General features: G+C 42.0%; 1 protein-coding gene across 5 annotated transcripts; it reads left to right on the top strand.

Annotated features, from left to right (window-relative positions):
* The first annotated feature begins 1309 nt into the window (after positions 1–1309).
* Positions 1310–17532, top strand: LOC111849516 (NFX1-type zinc finger-containing protein 1-like). 5 transcript variants are annotated; one of them, XM_072699547.1, is made up of 24 exons: positions 1310–1774; positions 2093–2148; positions 2365–2502; positions 3727–3855; positions 4049–4159; positions 4403–4546; positions 5106–5219; positions 5643–5804; positions 6034–6246; positions 6339–7958; positions 8056–8184; positions 8400–8554; positions 8632–8775; positions 8940–9033; positions 9567–9851; positions 10035–10109; positions 10820–10939; positions 11114–11286; positions 11375–11514; positions 11964–12118; positions 12903–13048; positions 13472–13576; positions 14515–14604; positions 14918–17532. In XM_072699547.1, exons 2-24 carry the CDS (start codon positions 2145–2147, stop codon positions 17054–17056), a joined length of 6585 nt encoding a protein of 2194 aa, XP_072555648.1. In that variant the 5' UTR covers positions 1310–1774; positions 2093–2144; the 3' UTR covers positions 17057–17532. The 5 variants fall into 5 exon arrangements, with proteins under 5 accessions (XP_072555648.1, XP_072555647.1, XP_023678201.2 ...); XM_072699546.1 differs by having other exon boundaries at positions 1314–1760; positions 4049–4207; XM_023822433.2 differs by having other exon boundaries at positions 1316–1774; positions 4049–4207.
* The last annotated feature ends 480 nt before the right edge of the window (positions 17533–18012 follow it).

The following is an 18012-nucleotide window of genomic DNA, read 5'->3' on the forward strand; positions in this document are numbered from 1 at the left end:
CAGAGAGAACTTTCATGGAACCATGTTTTGCACCAATCCATGGATCCATCCATCCATCTTTTTGTAACTGCTTAACTTTTTCAGAGTCGCACAGGCTGCGGAGCCTATGAGTGCAAGGCAGGGAACAACCCAGTATGGGGTGCCAACCATTCAGTCACACATGAACACCTATGGGCCATTTGGTAAGTCCAACTAACCTCAGTATGTTTTTGGACTGTGGGGGGAAATCGGAGTATCTGGAGGAAAGCCCACGGCAACACGAGGAGAACATGCAAACTACACACACACGGAACCCTGGCAGAGACTCAAACCCAGGTCCCAGAGGTGTGAAGCAACAGTGCTTCACCCCCCCCCCCATGAATCATACAGTGAAATCCTGTGGAGAGTCTGCAAACCACCTACATCTGTTGCTTCTCACCAGGGATGCTTGCAGGCAAACAGATGATGATACAGGTATATAGACCTGGCAAAAAGTGAATCCTTCTCATAGCTCCTGAAGATAAACTGCTCCCTAAAGGTGAAGGGTGTGGAGCTATGTAACATCCATAGTATCATAACCAGAGGACTGTGCAGTGACTGATAGCAGTGGGGGGGGGGGGCATCTGAAATAATCCTGTGCTTCCCTGGTACTGGGGGGAAGAGAGAAATATGGCAGTAGTTTGGATGAAAAAGCACATTTTTTCGTGCCACACAGATACCTTGTTCATGCCTGAAAGTAAGAACGCATTATTCCATTGACAGGTGTGAATGCATAGCAGTTATGTCCAAGGCTATCGTAATGCACTCACCTGGCATCAGAGAGGGCAATGTTTCTTTAGACTAAATTCATGTAAAAGCAGTACGGATTATTCCTGTTCTTAAAAGCATTTTGTACATGGTCCGGTTAGAAGCTTTAAATCTCCTTAGTCTTGGACGAAGGCAACTGAGGGATTATATTGGGACATGCAAATCCAGCAGGTTCAAACACAGAATTTTGAATACAGAAGCAGCGTTCCAGTTGGGCCCTCTACTTAGCTTTAGATGTTTTTTGTTTGCAAAACAAGTTTTGCAAACTGAAATCTGCAGGCTTGAATTTAGATCTGCTCACACTGTTGTCCCACACCTCCAGGGCTCGGGGTTTGAATTCCACCTCTGCTCTGTGTCTGCATTTGGATGTTCTCCATGTGTCATGTGCGCTTTCTCCAGCAGTTCAAAAACATACAGTTAGGCAAACTGTCATATCTAAATTGTCCATAGTGTATGAATATATTTTAGCTGGTAAAGGAAAACATTTGTTTGTGCGGACCGACCTTAAGGCCTTATTATCACATTTGATATCCAAAAAGTTATAACCCTCGGTTAATAGTTTACCAGTTCTCCATAAAAAAGAGAAGTATATATTGCATCATGATCATGAATAGTCAAAATTTCACATTACTTCAAATTTAATTGTAATCCAGAGGCGTTTGTGAGGACAGATACAGTTTTTAAAGCTATAGGAATCAGTCTAAAATCTTGGTTCGAAATTCCGGACGTACTAGTTCAAATGAAACTAGTAATGAATACAGCATTCATCAGTCAGTGCACGCAGTGCCCATGGCGGTGTAGTGTGACGAAAAGATCCTAATATTCTGGCTTGTATTGATCAACAAATAAGAAATCGTCTCTCATACGGGAGGCGGCCGCCATTTGGACGGCAGACACGAGATGTGCTGCGGCTATACGGCTACTGCTGGGAACACAGGGCGTCGCACAGAAGGAGCTGGGAAGTTGTGGGAACCGTAGCTTTCAAACGGCAAGTAGTGCATGAAACCGCTACCTTCAGCAAGAAGGCTTTTTTGACAGGCATTTTAGCGAAAAATAGGTGACACCAGAATAGCTGCCATACTATCTCTTTCACAGAATCCTACGACTTAAATTAAAGTCAGTTTACTGTTATGGCTCAACAATGTCAAATAGCCGGACTTGAAAAGTCAAATAGCCGTAATGAAAAGTTTATATTTAAATACGATATATCAACACGTTACATAAATGTGTGATTTCTCCAAATTTAATGTATAACAGCGCATTTGTGCATGGTGTCATTATATATGAACTGTTCTCATGCATTTAGATACCAACACATGGACCCAGTACTCAGGACGAGTGATTGAACTTTCCCAAAAATGCGTACGTATTTTCTCGTTACCGTTAAAAACGTCCTTGACTAATTGTTGTATATTAGAATCATGTTAAATAAACGTAATATGAGTTAAATGTATTCTTAATAATTCGTGTAATATATTGCGTAATATTTTCTTGTAAGGACGCGCGTTGTTTATGCTGAACACATTTTTGGGGTGGAGCAAAAGGAGGTTTGAGAAAGACTTGTTTTTCATTTGGCAGGGTCTTCTCAGTCTAAGGGGTCTGGGCCCAGACAGCAGAACCAGTCAAAAGCAAGTAGTGGAAGAAGCTCCCAGTCACAAAACAGGGCAGGTTCCCAAGCCGGAAGAGGGCGCGGAAGAGCCTGCAGTCACCCACAGGGTCAGACCCCACCTTTGGATATTAGATAAATACTGATAAGCAAACAATTTCAAGCAGGGTTGCCAACTTAGGTCAGCTAGCTGGCGTGAGATTTTCAGATCGAGACAAATCTGCACCCGCATCTACACGTCTGTAACCGTTGTTTGTACATATCCTATAGGGTCTGTGGACTACCTCAACGCTTTTAATGTAGCTAATTTTAGGTTTATATTGAAATATAGATTTTCCATAACATTTCTTACGTGAGCATGTGAGTCTGAAAGTGTGAATGTTGTAATGAGCTTAATGTCCGGGCTAACCACGTCACGTGTCAGAAGTATGCGTGTGTGCGCGCGCAGCCGGACGGAGACAAGAGGTGACGCGCGGAGAGCGAGCGCGGGAGACCAGCGAGTGGAAGGGAAGGGAAGAGGAGAGGGAGTGGTTTTGTGAGTTGTCTGCATCTAACTGCAGTAAAGTGCCGAGTCCTGTACACCAGCCCTGGTTATTGTGTGTCTGTAAGCGGAGTCAACTGCAGGCACACCTGTGGATGAGTGGGGTAACCCTCAGAAGGAATCCTCCGAGGTTGCACCTACTGCAACAGCTAAAAACCCAGCTCATCACAATGTCACGCCAAATGCATGAGAGTTGGCAACCCTGGTTCAAGTTGAAAGTTTGATTTGCCACATGCATGATTATCCTCGGTACAGTATGCAGTGAAATGCACGGTTGCCTAACCCCAGCCTGTGAAATGAAGGTGCAAGTTTAATCAAGAGACCGGACATGATGTTTTAACAAACGTTAAATCGTATTCATAAATATACATGATGTGCAAACTTGCCAGTAAGTGGCAGTAGTGCAAGAATCCAGGAATAAATAAATATTTGCAAATGTACATTTGTAGCTTGAGTAGGTAGTAAGGAACACTGGTTGTGAAGGTCCTTAACACTATCCTCGTTAAGGATATGTAAGCCATGGTATTTCACTCTTGTTCAAATACACCATAAGCTATTTCAATCTGTATTGAAAAGGATATTGCATATGTCTTCTAGAGCTGCCAGATTGTCTATAGGTGTGTGTGTGTGTGTGTGAATGACAAACCTGGCCTTCCCCCCTCTACTCAGCCAGTGGGTTACAGCTTAACTGGTTATCAGTATCGGCAATATTAGACAAAAATTCACTGATATCAGTGTCAGTGAAGATTTCCATATATAAATATATTTTTTCAATGTTGGTGTGTATATTTAGGGGCTTCTTCTGGATCACTGGGTGGTGGGGCACAAAGAACACCCCCTGGGAATCCAGCCACAAGTGTGACCCCCCCCAACTTGCGAGGACAAAGTTTGTCTTTCTATGGGAGACCCAGTCGTCCACAAGGTAATACAGTCCCCCTCTCGCAAAATCCATTTGGCCTTTTCCCAATTTTATTCAGTAATAAGTAAAACCAGCTGAAGAAGCACATTAGGTAAGAAAATGTGTAAATAAATAAAAAAATTGAATAGGCTTAACTTGCATGGAAAGCTAATTAGCAATCTTTGGGAGATGCTGTTTATTTACTGCCTCCTTCCAGGTTATTCTCATCAGTCAGGGGATGGGAAACCGTCAGTGGATGGTGGAGCGCAAAGAAATCCCCCTGGGAATCCAGCCACAAGTGTGACCCCCCCCACCTTGCAAAGACAAAGTGGGTCTTTCTCAGTGAGGAGATGTGATAGACCCAGTCGTCCACAAGGTAATATGATCATCCTCCCGCAAAAATCATGTGTCCTTTACCCCGTTTTATTCAATAATAAGTAACACCAGCTGGAGAGGCACATTAGGTTAGGAAATGTATAAAATTAAAATAATATTTGAATTTTTTTGTCTGGAAAGTTACTTCGCAAACCTTGGGAGATGTTATTTATTAACTGTTACTGTCTCCTTCCAGGTTATTCTCATCGGTCAGGGGATGGGAACACACAGAAGAAGTCTCATACCAGTCTACGTCCAGTAGCCGAGGGCACCCAGTTCCAGTCTGGGTCTCAAATCAGGAGAGGACCTGACAAACCCAGACATCAAGAACGTAGTTCAGGTCTCCAAGATATATCTTGCATGTCATTTGTCCGTTGTTCAATATTTGACAAGGGATGTTTAACAGCTGGTTACCCAATACTATCAGTACATCAGGCAGGGTGGGACAAACAGACCAAATAAAGCAGAGCTGCAGTAGGATTTCTTGCTAGAGTTAAACTTTTATTTGTCATTTACTCAAATTGTACATGTGTGTAATGAAATGCTTTTTCAACCTGCTTCCTGGGTTAGGGTTGAAGAGGAAATATGTAATAACAAAGAAATACTATGAAAGAACATTACATTTCACTTTATTCATGTTTTCATTCACATTACTGTTTATTTCATTCATACTATAGGAAAGTTTTATAAATTGAAAAACAGGGGGAAAAAATAGGTTGGCTATAATTAAGCATATCAGATTAATAATTTACCTGAAGTGCCAACCACATGAAGCAGGTAAACAGTTCTTGAAATGGCAGCCAAATAAAAAGGGTTAAATCATTTGTTTGAGGATAATCATGGTTTGTGAGTGCATTTCAGGTGTGTTTGCTTGACACAAAACCTTTCTCCTCACTCAGGGACGCTCCCTGGACCCTGCCAGCAGAGAGTTCCTCTCAAAAATACTCAACTGACCCAGTCAGTAAACACAAATGAGAAGCAAACTGGAAAAAGCAAAGATAAACTCCAAAAGGGTACTGGTGAAAATGTTGTTAAAAGTCCCTTGGAAACACATGTCCCTTATAATCCATTAGTCAGCATTTCAATGCTAATGTTAACGTAATATAGAAATTAAGAGCATTGAACATCTTGGTTGTGAGGACAATGATTGTCACCTGTATATTTCATGGCTCGGAGTCCTGAAACTAACAGAGTAAATAAAAATTGTTATATAATAGATCCTTTGTGACAAATTTGGTAATGCACAGAAATTGTTTTAGAAATGCCACAATTAGAACAAGTTTATCTGAAACGTGTCAGGGTATTTAAGGCAGAGTTGTTTATGTTAGGGAACAATAAAACAACAAAGCATAAGAATTTAAAAACACGGAAGAATTTTGAAGTTGATATGAAATGTTAATTTAGTTGGGCCTTGGTATTTTGTGACTTTAAAAAAGAATTCCCTGCAAGAGGCCCTCCTCATCCGTCAAGTGGTGGTGGACCTCAGCGACGTTCTGAGAGCAGACGCTCTCAAGCAGCAGAAGCAGTAAACCTCCAATCACAAAGAAAAACTCAGCTGCATAGTAGAAGGCAGTACACAACAGTCAGTCACCCACAAGGTATGCAAGTCCATATGGAGTAAATGAACAGGGCTGTCAGTGTCAGCCTCATTGTTTGTATTCCTGGAATATATTTTCTGTTCCCCATAAATGATCTTTCTTGAATGAAATGTGCATTTTGCCATATTTTAGGAGTGGTAAATGTTGAACTAGCAACAGATAACACCAAGTTGAAACTTGGTTGAAAGACAGATGAATAAGCAGTGATTTCCTGCTACTTTCTGAGTAGGTGAGCATCGTGGGAAGAAACCCACAATAGCCGACTTTCGAAACACCCAGGACAGTTTGGCCCGGTCGTTCGGAAGAGGTGCTGGAGCACGTGGAAGAGCACAAAGAAGTATAAACCACTTCAATAGACAATTCCCTTTCGAAAAACCTGCAGGATTTGTAGCGCATGGCAAATTTCACAATACTACATGGAATCACCAATCAAGGCAATGGAGTAAGAGTTTTTTTATAGTCAAATTGTTTTATCTTTGCAGCCAAGTTGATACTGTGGTCATTGTTGCTCATGAGTCTCTCTGTCCCTTTCAGGAACCCAGACAAATGACATTCAGTTGAAGTCTTCATACAGGACAGACAATCAGCAAAACTGGTCTTACATTTATAGACCTTTAAAGGATAGCTTGACTGAAACTGATTTTGATTTTAGTTTATATTGCAAAAATCAGCTAGACTTACATGCACTTGAGAAAATTGAAAAACTGGGGGCAACTGAAATACTCATGAATTTAGTAGCTCCTGGAAGTGGCTTTAAGGAGCTCCTTAATAAGGAGGATAATTCCAGCACTCTGACAACTGTCATTTTTGATATCGTAAACAAAGCATGCAGCAGTCAGATATACAAGGAGAATATACGGTATCTTCTTATGACCATGAAAGATTCCTTGTTTTTAACGAGGACTCTGCCTAAGTTTGTGATGGATTTGGGGAGAGAAGATGAGCATATCAAGAGAGAACAAAGCATTTCTAAACTGAACCAAATCGTGGCCTTTTATTTGCTCTTACTTGAAGAGTTTCCCTGCAGGGTCAATGATGTCTCCCTTTGTGCAGCTCTCCTACAAAATGAATATCAACATCTACATTCTAAAGGGCTCATTATTTCAGAGGAATCAAATGATCGTCTAAAGAAACTTCTAAAGGTGATTGCATATTTGAAAGAAAAAAATCCTGAAGGCATTATAAAGTCAGATGGTCATACCTTTGAAAAAATTGACCAGCACGATTCAGATGTTGGGAACTGGAGATCAATGTCAATTTTGCCAACCTGTAAGGAGGTAACCATGACTCAGAGTTCATCAGTTAGTGGGAAGTTTAAAGACAGCAAGACCTACCTGGATTCACTCTTTCACCTCCTTAGGGAGAGCTTTGTGAAGCCACTTAGAGACAGGATCACCCGCCTTCTTAAGTATGATAAGAAGGGTTGTTGCCAAGGGAGAGTTGACTCATCTTTATGCAGTCATGTTTATTTTGATGTCCACATCGCTTCTCCAATTTACACAAGCAAAGGAATCATGTATAAAGTTCGGTTTGACCCCAAAAACTTACAACTAGTCAACCTGGAGAGTTCAAAGGAACTAATGTATGGAACACTGTTGTGCTTCTCAAAGGATGGTTTTGACACAATAATTTTTGCTACCATCTGTAGTCAGGCCATGAATGAATTGACTCAGGGTATTTTGACACTCTGTTTTCCTGAAGAAAGCAGAGCAGGAATGGTAGACATCACTCCATTGGATGTGTTTACAATGGTTGATGCTACTGTGGTTTTTGAGGATTACAGGCCTCTTCTCGAAAGTCTTCAGGAAGTGGAAGAACAAATCCTACCAATGCAGAAATACATTGTGAGCTGCGAGACGGACATCTCAACACCGAAATATCTGCTGAATCACCTGCAACACTATAGTCTTCAAGCATTGATCAGTGATAGCCCAGTCAAAGGAGAAGTTTCTGGTTTTGGACGGGAAGGAATTAATGAAAATGGGGGACAAGAGTACAGAAAGAATGCCCTGAGTCAAAAGCACTTTCAGAGCATTTTAAATTTCAGTGAGTGGCCAAGGAAGGAGGAGATGAATTTGGATGACTCCCAACTGAAAGCTGTGCAGTTAGCCTTAACAAAGGAGTTGGCTGTCATTGAAGGTCAAGCAGGAACAGGTCAGGTTCTTTCATCAGAGTACTATTGTTGAAATATTCCTTTATGATGAATGTTTTTAATTTATTACTTGTCTGATAAATATGTTGTTTTATTCAGGGAAAACTTATGTCGGCCTCAAAATTGTCAGAGCTTTCCTGGATAATTCCCATCATTGGGGCACAGGATCAGAAAGTCTTGTTCTGGTGCTTTGCCACACAGACTATACTTTGGATAAGTTCTTGGAAGGTACTGCTGTCTGTACTAGTTATATATATACATATATAAAACATACTTTGGTAAATATACTTAAAAGTTGCTTCAGTAAAATTATGTCACTTAGTAGTTTCTGTAATTAAAATGTAATTTTATGTCAAGTAGCATGATTTTATAAAGCCATATAAATTAAGGTCATATAAGATGTAAAATGTGAAGTGTGAGTTCTGTTATGGATTTCTTTGTAGGAGTACTTCAGTTTTTGCCAGGTGCTTCTGGACTTGTCAGGGTTGGAGGGCAAAGCTCCAGCGGCAGTCTGAAGAGCGTCTCTCTGGAGAATCAGAGGAGGGAGATTCCCTTTAGAAAGAGCTTACCTGTGCACCTGAGATTAATGCATAAGCAGGTATGTTGCTTTTCTGTACATTATAAATTTATGGTCTGTTGGCATTTCTTCTGATTAAAAATGTAACTTGTTTACAGCTGTATGTTGAGAAAAGGATCACGGAGGAAGAACTTAGGAAAGCTGCTTATTTGTTGGAATGTTCTTCAAAAGGAATCGTCCATGAGACGGTGCTGACTAAGTATATCGTTGCTCTTCATGGAATAAGCCTAGGGAATGTAGAGGTCAGTGAGATCCACACAGGTACTAGTGTTTTATAATTAATCATGCTTTGTAGCTTTCTGTAGCCAGATTGTTTGTTTCCCCAGCTGTTTATATAGCATGGTCTCTCTGTATGTTTTATATGTTTTACAGTGATTGATGATGATGATTTTCTTCTCCCATTTAGCCTGGTGGTCCATATTCTCCCCATGAAACGAAAAGCCAGTCAATTATGATGGAATGGCTTGGAGTCTCTATACTGAGAAGTTCTTCAAGGCAAGGTGAGGAAACTACTCTTGCTTTGTGAACGGTGCCGTTTAAACTACATCAGTGTTTCCCAATCCGGTTCTCAGGGACCCATGGCCAATCTACGTTGTTGCTCGCTCTGAGCTCCATGGACAGGATTGTGAATCACTGAGTCACACTATTAAATTCTTCAAATGCTTCTGGTTTTGGTAGATGGATGGTAATCACTGTGGCAGAACATTCATCCTCTCTTGATATTCTCAGGGCTTACCTCCAAGTACTCTGGGTTCCTCCCGTAGCTCAAAGCTGAGCTTGACCGATGTCTCTAAATTGTGGCTGTGACGTACTGGCATTCCATCTATAGTATGCCCTGTGCTGCCTGGAATAGGCTCTCTCACTAATACTGATTTGTGCCAGATCACTAATTAGAGAAAATGGGTCAAAGAGTTAAAATACTTTAAAATGTAAATGCAGATATTTTTTATTGTCAGCATACATTACAGTCTGATAGGAAGCAACTCTTTAACGGTGTTGTCTGAGTGTATTTACTGAGTGTTACTCCACTCAGGGGACACTGATGACTTTGGGGATGAAGACCTTAAGGTGGCTGGGCCAGGGGACAATGAAATGGACCCGGCATTCAGTACCACCACAGAGACAGCAGAGGATGACACAGTGGACGCCTACAGTGACAGTGCAGGGGAGTCCTTGAGCGTGACATCCGGTAGCAGCGAGACAGAGGACCGGCCTGAGAGTGAAGAGGAGGTGGTTCTCAGTCGGCCCTCTAGTGGCATGGAGGAACAAGATGAGCATGAAGCAGACACACTGGAGCAGGAGACACTGGAAGACACTGGTACCTGCAGGATAGTGGCAGAAGCCTTTGTGTGCAAACGTTTACAGGAAGCGGACCTATTTTTAAATGCAATTGTTTCTTGTAAATTTTATGAAAAAGCTTTGACAATATTTATTACCTTGGAGTTTCTGTTACTGTTTGCCTGATGCATACTGTATTTGTCTGTTGCTGTTTTCGTTGTAGGTTGGGCAGACTTCAGTGAAATTGACCCAGAGTGTTTGTATTTATCTGATGATGAAGAGGATTACAGTTACTGTGGTAAGTCAATCTGCCTTCCAAGTGGGTTGGTGCTTTAAGCTCTTTTGTGTGACACTGTCCACCAAAATAAGTGTAATGAACTTATAGAATTCTAAAAATATAGAATATATGAATAAATGTAAATGTATAGACTAGTAAATATATACAGTACTGTACAAAAGTCATAGGCAGGCAAAGACATTTTTAAGGCTATTTGTCTAGGTAGTAAGTATATATTTGCTCAGAAAAAAACACAATTTAACAAATTTAGCAAATTAGCAATAACACAATAAAAAATACACAAGATTTTCTTCTGTTCTCCAAAAAGTTTCTGATATCTTGCTGGATGGCTAGACGAACACCGCTTCAGTTCCCAAACCTCTCCTCAGGGGCACCTCAGCCATTCCATGCATTTTAAATTTCACCACCAGCTCATTCAGTTAATTAACTTGGTTTGTCAAATAACTGCTGTGAGGTGCTGATTAGCCAGACAAGGTAGGGTAGTGGTCGAGTCAGAAATACATTGGTATATTGAATAGTTCCTGCAAATACTGGGTGATGTTCAGAGAAGTTTTGAAGTGGCTAAGCTGACACACTTTGACAGACATCACAGTTTTACACATGAAGATCATTTAAAAATCATTTTCTTTGACTGCCTAAGTCTTTTGGTCAGTATATTGTATGATAAAAAATGTGTGTATATAATTGTATCATGCATTTTCCCTGGCCAGGCAGTGGTACAGAGGACTGTGACGTAGCTATCAGCAGCGATCAGGACCTAGGCTTCCCTGCGAGTTTTGCAGCAAGAGTCTCCAAGCGCTTCTCCCCTGTGGAGCCCCTGAAGGATGGCGGTAAGCCTCCAAAAACGTCGGTGTCAGAATATACAAATGCGTTTCCACTTACGGGACGAAACTAGCTAGCTGTAATGTTATTTATCGTCCTGTTGGCTCACGTAACAGCATTGCGTGTGGGACGTGGGGCGGGAATTGTTTCTGCAAATTATGAGAGCGGAATGCTGTGTGCAGCTGGAGAACCACAGTCTGTGGAAGGAGATGAGTTTGGCCATGTTGAGACGGCTGACACCCAGGAAGGCATCCAGAGCACTTGGAGGGGCCTGACTGATGCCTGTGGTACGGATCTTGCCTATGTGCTAAGTGATCGTGTGGAAGAGGAAACAACGTGCACTGGTGGAGTGGATGTGAGTACCCAACCCACCCTGATAAGGAGCAAATAAAGCCTATTTCAAATGGTTAATAAGTAACTATGGATTGCCAACATTTGCCTAGATGAGTAGTGACATAAAGAGGAACCTAGAAATGGTTGTAAGGCAAGAGCTGCACGAAGTGGAGCACATGCTGGAGGTAGATGCCAGGCAAATTTGCGACCTCTGGACCCTGACATACAAGCAGCGATGGCACCTTTACAGGTAACCATTTCCGCAGCAACGCCCAGAGCACGCCATGTCACGGCATGAGCACGCCATGTCACGCCATGAGCACGCCATGTCACACTAAAAAACACATGACCAGGCGGGAGGCCAAGCCACGGCTGAAGTGGGGGGGGGGTATTGTGTGCTTAGAGAAGCATGGGGCTTTCGACTGTATCAGGATGCTCTTCACCTCCCCCTCTCATCCACCATGTCAATATCAACACAGCTATGACAGTCATGTTGAGATCTGTTGAGATTTGGCCTATATCTCTGTCAAAAGGAGCACGCTTTAAAGAAAAATAAGAAAGAAAACCATGACAGGAACCAAAACTCATTGCCGGAGGGCTTGGAATCTTAACAGCAAGGCTCGGAACGTGTTGTAAATACTTTCGTTGATGTTTGCTATGCTGTGAGGAACTGAAACATAAAGAACCTTATACCCCCAGGCTTTGGCTCTCCATGTACCAGAAAGATCTAACAGCCACGATTCTAGAGTTGGAGACTGAGCGCCAAGCAGTGGTTAAGCGGGCGGTCGAGCTCAGCTGGCTGGAGGACAGAATCATCTTAAAACGCGCTCGGCTTATCGGAATGACAGCTGCAAGTAAGTAAAGACTAGAAAAAAAAACTAAAAAAACAAGGCGACATTCATGTGAATTGATCTTTCTGTTTATGTCGATCTGCATGCCTTTTATTTTCCCAGACGTCACATTGCAAAAAAGTTCCCTGCATTCCTGTTATTAGTGATCCTGCTCCGTTACTTTGTAAATTCATTGAAATAATTCAGGTCTGCCATGATATCTAATAGCACAAGAATTACTTCTTTTGTGTAGTAGTGCTAGGGATTCCTCTAGTGCTGTTCGTTTTTACAAATTATTTGCAAAACAAACGTTTACATGTGTCAGTCACTGTGAAGTTACTGACAGCTGCCTGCTGAGGTCCAAGTTAAAGTTTCAAGTTTTTACTGTCATGTGTTCCGAGGTAAATTCTTACCGTGGTTGCTGGGGAGGGCACAGGTAAATGGGGGGACAATAGGACAATAAAGTGCAAGAAAGGACACAAAAAGTGGAATAAAGGGCACAAACAGGCAATGCAATAAAAGACAAGGCAGTACAAAGACAAAGTGTAAAATATGAATTTTAATCAGCCCGAGGTTCTTGACAAAGGTGTGTGTGAGCGTTCAGCAGAAATTCTCATTGCTCCGCTCTGCTCGCATGCTCTGGTGGCAGTCCATTGTTACCTTATTGCTCAGATCATCAGATCTGAGTATGGGATACCTGTTACGTGTTCTTGGCCTCTGTCTCTGCCTATATCCCCAACCACCACACCTGGAAGGTGCAGCGTACATATGTTCAGTATCAGACACTCTAAAGGATCCATCCATCCAGGTGCTGTGCATCACTGGAGGGTTCTGCGGGAAATCCAGCCCAGGGTGGTCCTGGTGGAGGAGGCCGCCGAAGTTGGAGAGGCCCAGATAGTGACCTCCGTGACCTCTGCCTGCCAGCACCTTGTGCTGATCGGAGAGCAGCGGCAGGTGGGTGTATGATTCACGTTTTCTTGAGATTAGGCATCTCATTTTACAGCAAGCATTAAAAATACTGTGCTTGTGTGAGATACCATTACCAAATGCCTTTTACTGGCGCTTAATCTGAGACTTGCATTTCGTCAGTTTGTGATGTTTTCATCCATCTATCCCATTTGTCATCAGCTTAGTATTGTTTCTGACTCATGTGTGGTGGTATGTGACTCTGTGGGACTCGTGCTCATAATCAGAAGGTCATTGGTTCAAATCCTGTGGTCAGCAGAGTGATTTAACCTTTGGGCCACTGAGCTAAGCCCTTAACCACAATTGTTCCATGAACCGCCCCGGCCCCTGCTTTCTCAGTTATCTGTGGCTTTGGATAAAAGCATTTGCTAAGTAAATTTAATGATTAATTTTTTCATATTTTGATTTTAGTCTTGCTCCCGGCCATCAGAAAACAAGCAAACTTTGAATGTGGGTTTGTCCTTGTATGAACGGCTAATTCTGACAGATGTTCCTTTTGTTCGTCTCAAGCAGCAGGTAAGGAACACATCGTTATGCAAATCCTGCAGTCGTTGCAGTGTGACGATTCAGTCGATTTCTTGGGTCAAATGTCTTACTGAAGACAGCGGACTGGTGTGTAGGTCTTTATCTGTGCCTGTCCAAATGGCACAATAGAACTGTTAGATACATTCAGGGCTACATTTTAATTAATTTATTACACGGCTCTCTGGAATGCTTGATTCTGATTGGTCAGTTGAGACATTTGCAGGTTCGTTCTTTTCAAATAATAACTGCTCCAAAGTAATAACGCATAGCCGGTACTACTTGTATGTTTAAAATCCCTCCGTGCCAACAAAGATTACCGTTTAAAAATGTTAATTTGAAACAAATATGCCAATAAAATGTTTCAAATTCATATTCATGTCCAGTTTTTTTCCTTATGTGGCAAGTAGCCGTGTAATAAGCGTCGGGTCCTGATCACACTGTCGGGGCTTATTTCTGCGATAACTACCGGCTGCCTGTACATTATCCCTTACTTAACCAGCACTAGGAATGTAAATTATACAGCCTGTGTAGTGTGTTAAGTTGCTGTGGAGTGGATGTGTGCACGAGTGGTGGAAAGTGTCATTAGTAACCGTAATTGGTATAATGATAAGTAGGACATTAGACCTAGAATTGTCTATTTGTTTTGCAAAAGCTCCAAAAAATTAATTTGAAGTGTTATCTACGTGGCTGTGAACTCTGGAGCACTTACAAAAATGAGTGAAACATTTTCATTTCGTTGCGCATTATGACCTACTTGAGCAATCGATGAGTAGCTTAGTATTATGAGCGACCGCCTCGTCTTTGCTGAAAGTTAAGTCTGTTCCCTTGATCCACACAGTCATGCCGACGTGACTTCAGGGAAAGGTGAGTAATTACTGCATATAACTAATATTACTAACAGCTTTAAACCTTCCTCTCTCTTTCTGCAGCATCGCATGCATCCAGGTATTTCCCAGGTGTTAATGCCACACTTGTTTGACGGGCTAGAGAACCACAATGCAGTCAATGAAAAAATAAAGGTAATTCTCATGGCTTTCATGAGTTGAAAGCCATGAGTTACGTAATATTTTGAGTTACGTAATATTGTGCCACTATGTCATGTTTGTTTATATGAAAGTCTTTTTTAAGCAGTTGATAAGCAATCGAATAAATCATTTAAAAAATTTTGATGGTGGACCTATAGTAATACCGTATTCTTGTTAATGCAGTTATTTCTTGATTTAGTTCTGAGAAATACTGTATATGACTGTATAGTATTGTAAGTACAAGATGTGCATAACAATGGATTCTGTATAACAATGTAAATGAATACTGAATCATTGTCTCTCGTAGGGCGTCACTACAAATATCTTCTTTGTATACCACAAGCACCTTGATGAAATTACGAACGATGGCCAGAGCCACCAGAACGTTCACGAGGCAACGTTTGTGACGTCATTTTGCCGTCACTTGATTTACCAGGGTTATGAGACTTCCCAGATTACCGTTCTCACACCATATACTGGACAGCTCATTCTCTTGATGAAGACCATGCAGAAAAGCGTGCTTCAAGGTGTAAATGTTTGTTTGGTAGACAAATACCAAGGGAGGGAAAATGACATCATATTACTGTCATTAGTCAGAAGTAGTCTGGATGGGAAAGCAATCAACATGACAAGCCCCAAGTACATTTCAATTGCTCTTTCAAGAGCAAAGATAGGCTTGTATTGTTTTGGAAACATGGCAATATATTCAGCAGTCCCATTGTGGAGCAAAATATTGAATGTCGCCAGCAGCTATGGGCTGACCGGTGAGGCTCTAAGCCTGCAGTGTGAAAACCATCCTGGTACCATCACTACTGTAGCAAAAGCAGATGACTTTCTCATGGTACCCTTGGGAGGATGTTCCCAGCCCTGTGGCTACAGGCTTCTCTGCAGTCACATCTGCACTGAGCCGTGCCATCCAAAAAACACACACCACACGTGTGCTTACAGTTGCTCTGCGGAAGGTGTCCCTTGTCAGCAGTTGACCCCAGAGAACCTGTCTGCATCGGCCCCTGAAGATAAAGACCATGACAAATTTATACACCGCGTTCCTTGTGACAGGCGGTTACCTTGTTGTGGTCACCTATGTGACAGAGTGCGTGGTGAACTTTGCACTTCTAAATGTTTCAAGACCGTAATGGTAGATTTAAAGTGTGGACACCAGAGGTCGGTGCCGTGCCACATGAAACTGGAGAGGGAGATTAGAGGAGAAGTGATTCCGTGTACCTCCCGGTGTGAGGTGCAGATGATCTGCTCGCACCAGTGTAGTGGGAGGTGTGGGGAAGATTGCGTTCCTTGTTCAAAGCCTTGCGCAAACCGATGTTACCACCAGAAGTGTGCGAGGTTATGCTTGGAGGTCTGCCAGCCCTGCTTAAACAGCTGCGGCTGGCACTGCAGACATCATAACTGCACAAAGTTGTGTCACGAGCCCTGTGACCGGCCGGCGTGTCACATGCCCTGCCGTAAGCTGCTGAAGTGCCAGCACCCGTGCATTGGGATGTGCGGAGAGCCGTGTCCCAGGAAGTGTGGCATCTGCGACGTGGACGAAGTGCAGGAGCTCTTTTTCGGCAGTGAGGCTGACCCGGGAGCCCGATTTGTGCAGCTTGTCGATTGCGGTCACCTGTTTGAAGTCACAGCGTTTGACTCATGGATGGCACTCCCAGAAGAGAGTAGGGTTCTTACTTTTAAGTCTTGTCCCAAATGCCACACTCCCATTCACAGAAATCTAAGATATAACTGTATCATCAAACGCAAGCTACAAGACCTGGAAATGGTGAAGCGAAAGGCCACAGCAATGCTCTCAGCTCAAATTCTAAACACGGTGAAGGCAATGGAGAAGAAAGGGATCATGTCCATTTTCATCCATCCTCTGTTGCCCAAGTTGAATGGTCTTGACTTGGACGTTGGAAAATGTTGGCTTATCAGCAAGCAGATTGGCCTGGTCTTCCAGTTAGCCGAAATTGAAAACAAAATGCAACAGAGCGTGCCAGACCATCTGCCCAAAATCAAGTATCAGCTCGACATGCTTAGTGAACAGATCAGCCAGATAGAAGAGAAACTGCTGCCTGACTATGAAAAAGAAGTGAAAAGGATTCTGTACCTGGCGGAAAGTCACATGTTGTCTAGAAGATATGAGAAAATGTCATATTTTGCTCTGACAGCCTCAAGAGACTCTACCGAGTTGGGTGTAATCATCAGCAAACTAAGCATGATGTCACTAAAGGAACAACAGGTCCAAAAGCTGGGAAAAGATCTTAGCGACATCGCAGACAAACTCAAAATACCACTGAATGGGAATTTCTTAGAGGAAACCAGTAAAATAGCCACTGAATTTGGTTTTCTAAAGCTGAGTAACTGGAGTAAGTGCAGTCATGGTCACGTCTACTATAATCAGAGTATAGGTGATGTGGCTGAAGCAGGAAGATGCGATGAGTGTTTCAAGATGTGAGCGAAGAACATGCAAATGTATCATCTGCATCGTCAGATTGACAATACCGATGGCCTGAAGGAATCTGTAAATATTTTATAACCAGAACTAACTTTTTGCAATATCAAGCAAAGGAAATGAATCCAATGATTTGGACTGCTGATCATATTGCCAGATTTATTTGCTTATTTCACAACCTTATCCAGCACTACCACTATATACCGTGTATCATTTGCAGGTACACGTGCACCACACAATTTAATAAATGGCTATTTGAACTTATACAGCTTAATTATTAGTATTAGTACCATCTGTCTGTACACCTTCCATATCCGCTTATCCTGTACAGGGCCGATTATCAAGCTGCATGATATTATTCATATACCTTTTATTTCAGCTTTAATCTTTTTTATTTTTATTTTGAAAATGTTATAAAATTCAAATGTGTTTAGTAACAAATTGAGTGAATCTTAAAATAAACGTGGTTTAATTCAAAAGCTGGTGCTGTGTCTTTATTGCATTCAGTTCTTTTGGGTTGCATAGGAAAATGCTGTTTTGCTTGATAATATTTAAATTACCAAAGGAAAAGTTATAACCATAGAACTGAATTGTACTGCAGTGGTTCTCACGCCTGGCATGCTTCTAAGCATATTAAGTAACAGAGTAACAACATAACTATTTCATAATGAAATCAGCATACAATTTATATCTTTAGAGGTTCTGGTTTCCAGGAATCTGAAGGACTTAACTACTGCATATTAACTTTCAGTCACAGATGATTGAGGGAATTGTGTCACATGCAAATTTCAGGATTTTAACAGTCGAGTAACTGGAGATACAGTACAGTAGAGGATAAAGTGACAGCTCTGTGGGCTAAAGGTTACACTGTGTCGTGTCTTTTCAGAGCCTCACGTGCTGTCCCCAGCGTGTCTGGAAGTCAGTAATCCACTAACAAGTGTCAGGCCCAGTAAATTGGG

This window comes from Paramormyrops kingsleyae, chromosome 15 (assembly GCF_048594095.1).
Source record: "Paramormyrops kingsleyae isolate MSU_618 chromosome 15, PKINGS_0.4, whole genome shotgun sequence".
Lineage (NCBI taxonomy): Eukaryota > Metazoa > Chordata > Actinopteri > Osteoglossiformes > Mormyridae > Paramormyrops > Paramormyrops kingsleyae.